At 37.3% G+C, this 9,016-nt stretch overlaps 3 protein-coding genes across 3 annotated transcripts; 2 read left to right on the plus strand and 1 right to left on the minus strand.

Annotated features, from left to right (window-relative positions):
• The first annotated feature begins 624 nt into the window (after nt 1-624).
• Nucleotides 625-4,247, plus strand: LOC113302790 (ribosomal lysine N-methyltransferase 3-like). Its single transcript, XM_026551745.1, has 5 exons — nt 625-679; nt 779-1,154; nt 1,262-1,461; nt 1,913-2,222; nt 3,213-4,247. The coding sequence occupies exons 1-5, from the start codon at nt 672-674 to the stop codon at nt 3,855-3,857; spliced, it is 1,539 nt and encodes a 512-aa protein (XP_026407530.1). The 5' UTR covers nt 625-671; the 3' UTR covers nt 3,858-4,247.
• A 270-nt stretch (nt 4,248-4,517) lies between these two features.
• Nucleotides 4,518-5,552, plus strand: LOC113302791 (protein PHOTOSYSTEM I ASSEMBLY 2, chloroplastic-like). The gene is made up of 4 exons (XM_026551746.1): nt 4,518-4,759; nt 4,880-4,939; nt 5,055-5,101; nt 5,222-5,552. The coding sequence occupies exons 1-4, from the start codon at nt 4,607-4,609 to the stop codon at nt 5,307-5,309; spliced, it is 348 nt and encodes a 115-aa protein (XP_026407531.1). The 5' UTR covers nt 4,518-4,606; the 3' UTR covers nt 5,310-5,552.
• A 106-nt stretch (nt 5,553-5,658) lies between these two features.
• On the minus strand, nt 5,659-6,813 carry LOC113305436 (F-box protein At3g07870-like). Its single transcript, XM_026554469.1, has one exon. The coding sequence runs from the start codon at nt 6,811-6,813 to the stop codon at nt 5,659-5,661; it is 1,155 nt and encodes a 384-aa protein (XP_026410254.1).
• Between the last annotated feature and the right edge of the window lie 2,203 nt (nt 6,814-9,016).

Here is a 9,016-nt window from a genome sequence, read left to right on the forward strand (position 1 = left end):
TGCCCCGAAAAATATCAAAATTTCCATCCCTCCACATATATGAAACATTGGTGAAAATGGAATGTATTGACCCATAGTAAATCATTCTTGTATCCTGAAAGCTAAATCTACATCTTGTAAGACCGATAAATTAATTGTTAACATTTTCTCTTAGGTATCGAAAGTGTCAGTTAACACTGTTAATTTTCGTGTCAAATCAATGTAGTCAATCTCAGACGATACGACCGATCGTCGATATTATCGTTTTGGGCGCTTGAAAGATACGAAATATGCTGATAATTTCAGCCGATATATACTAATACGTCAGATATTACAGGTTTAAACCGATATTGCATCGACATTATTTATGTGTGAAAAATATTTGTTATAAAAATTATAAATATAAAATTTAGATTCGATATTGCACTGATATTTCAATGATAATCACCCCGATGTCTCGGCCGAGACAAACCAATATCCATTTATATACTTGGATGGATCGGTCTGACATGCGGTGATGCGGTAAATCCGATGCCGATCCATAATCCGGTGCCGATCCATAATCCGGTGCCGATCCATAACGAGTCACTTTGGTAGGAAATACAAATACGAACTCGTGAGAATCTTTCAATGTTTTTCACTTGACACCCTAAAGCGCAGTTTTCTTGCCGCCTGCCTAAAGTTTTTCTGCAATGAGTAGGTTTGTAATCAAAACCCTAACCAGTAATCAATTCCATATTGTTTTTCAATTACAATGTAAAAGAAAATACCTCACTTTTTGTGTGCGTGTTCATTGCAGGAGAATAAGAGCTTTCAAAAGATGGATGCAATCACAAGGAATAGAATGGAGTAATGGATTAGAATTCATAGATGATGATGAAGGAGGAGGGATTTCAGTAAAGGCCATATTTGATTTGAATGAAGGAGATTTAGTTGCCACTATACCTAAAAATGCTTGTTTAACTATTAAAACATCATTAGCTAAAGATATCATTGAAGAATCTGGTTTAGCTGAATCATTAGGACTTTCAGTTGCCTTAATGTATGAAAAAAGTATAGGTGAAGCTTCTAATTGGGCTGGTTATCTTCAGCTATTACCAGATAGTGAGTGTTTGCCTTTGGTTTGGACTTTAGATGAAGTTGATCAGTTTTTAACTGGTACTGAACTTCACAAGGTATTAAAAATCTAATCCTAGGATTACTTCTTTTCGAGCATGGTTAAGTTTATGTTTTTGTAAATAGTTTTTTGTTCAATTTTTTGATGCATTACATTTGTAGGCAGACAATGAAAGAGGACAAGACTCTAATTTATGAGGATTGGAAGGAGAATATAATGCCGATTATTAGTTCTGGACAATTGGATAATGTTGATTTGAAGTGTTTTGGTGTTGAGCAATATTTTGCTGCGAAAAGTCTTGTTTCTTCGAGGTCATTTGAGATAGATGATTATCATGGATATGGGATGGTGCCATTGGCAGACTTGTAAGTGATACTTACTTCGTCTTATTTTTGTTGTTGTTAAATGTCACTGAGTTAGGCCTAGTAAAGCTGATTTTTATTGCGTTTTGATGACATAATCAGGAGAATTTTGTGAAAACAATGCAAATTATATTGTTCACTTGCAATTTTTCAAATTCCTGAGATGCTCCACGAAGCATTTCAATTTTCAAATAGTTGAGATTAACTTCAGTATTCCCCTGAAGATATATGATTGTGTGCAATTCATGGAATTGATTGTCGGGAACACAATTCTTGGCGATCAAACAGTGCATATAGATCTTTTTGATTAAGTTATAAACTGATTGCAAAATCCAGCATTTTGCCATTCTCACTACTGTATTCTTAGAATTGTTTCAGTTATGCTTGTGATGTGAAGGATTATGCTATCCTACCTATTGCATTAGTGACTGATTTGGTATCCTTCTTTATCTAGATTCAATCACAAAACTGGGGCTGAGAACATACACTTCACTAATGTATCTCCCCACTCTGACTCTGAAACTGACAATGAAAGTGATGGGGAGGAAGTCGAGAATGGGTTTCATGATAACTCTAATGATAAACCGCCATCAGTTGAAAAAGGTCACTCCAGCAGCAATGGTTCTCCAACAGCTGTAGACAACAAAAGTTACATGAATGGACATGCAGAAGATCAAACTACATCTGAGGATGATCCTGCTCTAAAAGATGATCCGACAGCATTGGAAATTATAGTTGTTAGAGTTGTTAAATCTGGGAATGAGGTTAGCATTTGCTCTGCTCTTTTCTTTGCTTAGCTCTCAGATAGTCAGTTGTATAGTGTTTTTAGTGGCATAAGTTGATAGCTTTTACAAGCCTCTTTTGCTTACTTAAAATTTGATGGTATGGGAAGAGTATGAACTGATTTTCCTTATTCATAAACATGCATAAGATAGGTCAATCATCGTTGCAAACCAAAACATAGGGATAAAATCATGCATAAGATTGTATTCAATAATTTTCGAAATGTTTTCATGAACTAGATTTTCCTTATCCATAACTCAACAAAAGAAGATCTCTCGTTCATGTTTTTTGACCAATCTTAAGCTAGAGATTGATCCTTGTACGATCTTATGCATGATTCTTTCATAAAGCTTCCTTGACTGCAAACTGTGCAGAATAATGGAGTAAAATTTTGCTTGTCTGTAGCTTATGCAGTGGGATAGTTCTCAAACTGCTCTTGTTTAATTCGTATCTCATGCATAAGGTTGTATCAATAATTTTCGAAATGTCTTCATGAACTTTCTTTTCCTTCATCCATAACCCAACATAAGAAGATTCCTCGCTCATCTCTTTAGACCAATCTTAAGCTAGAGAGTTATCTTTATACCATCTTATGCAAGATTCTTTCATAAAGCTTCCTTGACAGCAAGCTGTGCAAAAATAATGGAGTAAAAGTTTGCTTTTCTCTGTAGCTTATACAGTGAGAATGTGGGATAGTTCTCAAACTGCTCTTGTTTAACGTATTCAATAATTTTCGAAATGTTTTCATGAACTTTGTTTTCCTTAATCCTTAACCCAACAAAAGAAGATTTGTCGCTAGAGATTTATCCTTATACCATCTTATGCAAGATTCTTTCATAAAGCTTCCTTGACAGAAAGCTGTGCAAGAATAATGGAGTAACATTCGGCTTAATTCTTTAGCTTCTACAGTGGCATAGATCTCGGACTGTGTTCTTTGGTTTGCTTACAATACCTTTGGGTTTTGTTTTCAGGTTTTTAATACTTATGGGACCATGGGGAATGCTGCATTACTTCACAGATATGGATTTACAGAGCCTGATAACTCTTATGACATTGTAAATGTGGATCTAAAAGAGGTAATTGAGTGGAGCTCATCAATATTTTCCAGCCGTTACAGTAGAGCAAGGGTTTCACTATGGAGAAAATTAGGTTGCTCGGGATGTGTCAGTGAAAACTCTGAGTACTTTGAGATCTCTTCAGATGGAGAACCTCAAATTGAGCTTCTAATTTTACTCTACATCATCTTCTTACCCAAAAAAACATATGATAAGCTGAACCAGTCAGTACCTATTGTTGAAGACATAAAAAAAACAGTAAACATTCTTCTGTCGGAAGATTATAGTAATAAACAAGTTTCACTGGAAACTCCAGAAAACGTGAACAGTTTGTTGCTCACAAAAAAGGTTCGTGATGCACTTCTTTCACTTGCAGATATTCGAGAAAGTTTTTATGGTATCAACTCCATCAGTGATGATATAGAGGCACTGAAGAGGTGTTCTTGTATTAGAGAGAGAAAGTTGTATCATTCCTTGGTCTTACGTGTGAGCGAGAGGAAGATCATTAAGAAGCTGAGAACTTATGCTTCAAAAAGATCATCTAAGCCAAAGAAGAGATAGTTGTTAGAAAATTTGGAGAACTTACTTTGGAGAACTTAGGTGCAGACTTATCTGAAGTTCAGGTTATACGTATAACAAAGATCATTCAAGCCAGAGAAGAGATTGGTTGTAAGACTTGAGAAGAATATGAAGCTTTGCAGACCTGTAGGGTAAGACTCGTCTGCGATTCAGCTTACAAGTACAACCATCGTGCAGCAAGTAGAAATTTGTGTTCTGTTCACATTCGCGTCAAAAGTTTTGGCATATAGCATATTGAGGTATGTCTTGTAATTTTCCTTAAATTTGTGCCAGAGACAGCAGTTTTGTTTTAGTAGGAACCAATGGGTTGCTGGGATTTTCAATTGAAACATTCTTTTATTCAAGTGTTTCCAGTTCTACTGTGTTCTTTAACTTAAGTTATATGTGAATAAAATAGGTGTTTGAACTTGAATTATGTACATATGCACAAAATGGAGGTGCCTTGAGCAACCAATGATCTTTGCGGAGATTTGAAATTGATGGTTAGCCCCTTGGGCAACTGATATTTTCTCACATGGATCCAAGTAGTATTAAGATTGGACCCTTTTTTGCAGAGATAGAACAAGTATGTGGATGGCATAGATATCTATTTTATCCAATCCCAAGGAATTAAAATTTAGATATATTCCAATAATAAGAAAAGAAAAACATATGGCTATACATTGATATTGTTATACATATCGAAAGAGAAGAAATCAGAACCACTTTTAAGTTTCAAAAGCTGCAGAAAAATGGACAAGCTTTCACTGTGTAACAGTCTCTCCTCTACTACTATTATGTTACCATCCCGTCACCATTCATCATCGCGTGAACTCAAAATTCAACCAGTTATCACTAAAACCCGTTTTACAACTTCTGCAATAAAATCCGATGGTTCAGTTGCTGTAAGTTCATATTTGCTCAGTTCATCTATGTTTGCTCACCAATCATACTAACTTTAACTCGCAGTGCAACTGTTGCATTTGTCTGTTGTTCCTAAAATTTTGTTTCATTTTGGTGTAAAGGCTTCAAAGGGGTGCAAAGCTTGTCGGGGCCAAGGTGCGATAGAATGCCCAGGGTGCAAGGTATATATAATTAACGATTTCTTGGTCCTAATTAGATTGCAGAAGGTTTGTTCTATTTTAGGAACACAGAAATTTGTGTGTACAAAAAGATAACTCAAAAATCGTGTTTGAACAGGGAACTGGAAGGAATAAGAAGAATGGGAACATCTTCGAGAGATGGAAGTAAGTTCTATGTGTTACTTAAACATGATATTCCTTATAATTGAATCTGAACTGAATTATTGTTCTTGGAATTTCAATAAGAGCCAACTGAGTGTTGTTTTTCTGCTGTTATGCTACTAGGTGTTATGATTGCCAGGGATTTGGCATGAAAGGTTGTCCGAGTTGTGGTAAGGGTGGACTTACTCCAGAGCAGAGAGGGGAGAGATAAATCATAAATCCGTAAATGTGAAATGTCTGCAGTTAACACGGGTACTCTAGTATTCGCTGAGAGTTAGTTGGCTTCTACCTAGCCTTCTAGAACCCTATTTGTAACTTGGTTGTACTCGTGCATCCGTTAGTCGTTCAAGAAGAAGAAGAAAAATGTTCACTAGTTTTTTTTTTTTTTTTTATCTACAAAGAATATACTCTATCGAAAAACGGAAAAGCTATTCAACTCACTCTTTTCCACCTCCCTCTTACCAGTAAGCAAGACATATATTTGAATTTTTCTAATCTAAGTAAAATTTTAAAGGAAAAAAGATAACAAGAAGAAGCATCAGTCAGGTGCAACAAGAGAATCACAAAGCTAAACTGCCCCATGCAACTGACTTTTCTCCTAGACCCTTGAGCGAAATAGAGCTTTTCATGTGTGGAATTGCTTGGAAAGAACAGGAATTGGAATCGCGCTCCCAAAATTCTCTCAGAGCTTTGGTTTTCAGGTCATAGCAACAAAGAATCCTTGACTTGCAACAAAATAATACCTCGTCGGTCTTTGTGATGGTGATAAGGTCGTGGTCGGTGTACAACGACCCCTCCAATTTGATGCCAAACTCCATGCCCCAAGCATTCCCGGTTGCATTCTTTTTCTTCAACAACCATACATCCAAACAATCTCCTAGCTTTTGATGAACAAGACATAAATATCCACTCAGAACCCGGAGTCTGAAAGATGTCATCCTAGAAAGAGGAAGTGGTGGTTCTACGAGTAGTCGAAACTCTTCTCCAGTTGAAAACAAAGGTGGCGGTGGTTCGACTAGTCGAACCTTTTCATCTCTCAAATCAAAAGAAACGATCCTCTTTCCCTCATAATCTAGCCAATAAAGAGCTCCATTCGCGAGCATTCCTAACGACTGTAATTTGCACAATGGTATGTGTCCTTTGTTCCTCCACCCACAATCACCGCCAAGAGTGTAAACCTCGACTTTTAACGCCATCTGACCAGTTTCCGATTTTTCCCGACAGATTCGAACAACTTTGTACTCATTAGTTGTATGAAGATAACCGAATCCACCTGCATGGTAAAGTATTGACATTGCTGGGCTGTCTAATCCTGGAAGCTTAGCAAATTCGCCGGTGATGGGATTAAATATGTGACTAGGAGCCCCATCACGTCGAAAACTATCATGATCCATAGGAAGTGAGACACAAAGTAAACCGTTACATGAACCAATAAACGGAAAGTGTGAGTACCCTTCCACAGGAGGCTTAAACTCTTCAAATATTGTATTTCTACTACCAATACGCACATCTGTACTACCAGCCGAGTTAATAAGCGTATCAAAATCAGTGTAGAGAATTCGAGGTGGGTTACCTTTGCTTGAGAGTATAAGTCCCATCTTAATATGATCTAAGAGACCTCGCCATGTTTTGCAAACTTGTTTTGCTGGTGATATGGAACCAGCATCAACTCTAGAAAGTATATCGGATGTAATCTCACCCGGAAGATTTTCCATGATAATTCTTTTCTAAAATTTCTTCCTTCCTTGAGAAACTGTTGCACATTGAGTTTGGTTTATATACAGGTCCGTACGTATAGTTTCAGTTTCCTGGTAGCCATATATAGAGTGATATCCTTTTGGTTTATGAACCCTTATTTTGGGCATACCCAAATCTTTCTAGACGTACAAAGCAATAGTCCTAACTTGGGTGATCTTATAAGGGGTACCCTATGGGTAGTTCAATTACCTATATGCCCTTAAATCTTTTAAATTACTAATCTATTCCCAACCCTAATACAAAAACCTATAATCAATAAACCTAAAATCAGTTTCATTCACCTTCTTCTTCCTCTCCACAGCAGCCGAACCCGTTCATCTTCTCCAAAAAGAAATTCATCGCATCATCGCCGAAATTTGATCGTCGATTCGTGAAAAGTTAATCGATAATTAAACTCATCTATATAATGGGTCGTCGTAAGCAAGTATCTCGTTCTAATCGATCAATTGAACAACCTGTTGAAGAAGAAGAAGATTTAGAGAGTGAAGAAGAAACTGAAAATCAACCACAAATCCAACCGGAGGAAGAGATTGAAGAAGAACCAACTCCTGAAATGAGAATAAGAAGGTTAGTTCTACAAACCCATCTCGTATTTAATGTTTTTGGTTGGTATGATTGGTTTAATTCGTCAAAAACATGGTTTGTGCAGCGGTTACAGGGTTGGGTTCGGCGTAAAATCAAGTTTAGATTTGCGCCGAACTGTTCTTCAAACTCAACCCTGAAACTGCATATGAACGATTCGGCTTAAAATGCATATCAGTTTTGCGCCGAACCTAGTGACATAGAGCCTTGTATTTAGGATCGCTTATTCGATGGCATTAGATTTGCGCCGAATTTGTGTTGTGGAAATTTCATAAAATTTTGCATGTGTATGGGATCGGCTTGTATGGTAGTACTAGTTTTGCGCCGAATAAATGTTGTTTCAATTTCATAAGTTTTGCATGTGTATAGGATCGGCTCATATGGTAGTACTAGTTTTGCGCCGAATAAATGTTGTTTCAATTTCATAAGTTTTGCATGTGTATGGGATCGGCTCATATGGTAGTACTAGTTTTGCGCCGAATAAATGTTTGAATTCATAATTTTAGGTTCGGCTTATTCGATAGTATTGGTTGTGAGATGAACAAATGAGATCGGCTTATAAATAGTTTGTGGTATGAGCCGAACCGCTCTCTGTGTAAGCTATTGAAAATTCTAAAACATGGTTCGGCTCATATGTGTTATTTTGGGTAAGCCTAGCCTTCTTATTTGTTGACAAGTTTTTGGCATTTGAAATCCATATTTCGTATAATTTGTATCCCTTTCTTGTTCGAAGTAGTCTTATAACTTTCATACTTGTGTCAGGACCGATGTAGCTAAAAAGAGGAAGAAGATGGAGGTAACACCTTCTACTTCTAAAACTCCCGATCCTCGAGGAGGAGGTAAGAAAAAATTGGGAGCGGGAGGTAGAGGAGGCATTTTAGAAGAAGATGCTGAACAAGTAAGAGTTGAAAGACAAGAAGAAGGAATAGCTGAAGATGAAAAACTAGAAGGAATAGCTGGAGATGATAATCAAGAAGTTCATCAAGAAACACAACCCCAAGGAAAACCCAAGAAAGACAAGAAAGGTAAGAAGGTGGCAGAACCCGAGAAAGAGAAGGACGATGCTGATCGACGGATCACTGGTTTACACATTCCTGATGAAGATGACGTAATTACACCTCGATCGGATGGTTTGCCTCATGGTCTTCCGGAAGATGGAGGAAATGTGTTGATTGGTTATGTCGAATCTTGGGCGAATAGAATTTACGAGACTCCCACTCACAACCGTGGAGTCCGAGTATTGAGACACCAGAGGGCAGCGGAATGGAAACTTTCTGAAGAGGTTTCTGAGGTGATTGCTTACGTACAAGACAGTGCTTTATGGCCTGCTATCAATTATGGACATAAGGAATATGATAGTGTGTCGACCTCTGCCTTTACCGAGCTCTTTTGTCCAGAAACTTACACATTTCAATTACCTTTTGGAGAGATGGAAATCACTCCTGATGAAGCTAGAAAGATTACAGGCCTTAAAGCAAGGGGTAGAAGTGTGGATGCTGATTTTTATGACATGAATTGGGATGAGCTCTACAATTTGTTCGAGGAAAGTCTTGGTTGGGATTCAAACAAAACTGAGTT

Source organism: Papaver somniferum, chromosome 8, assembly GCF_003573695.1.
Source record: "Papaver somniferum cultivar HN1 chromosome 8, ASM357369v1, whole genome shotgun sequence".
Lineage (NCBI taxonomy): Eukaryota > Viridiplantae > Streptophyta > Magnoliopsida > Ranunculales > Papaveraceae > Papaver > Papaver somniferum.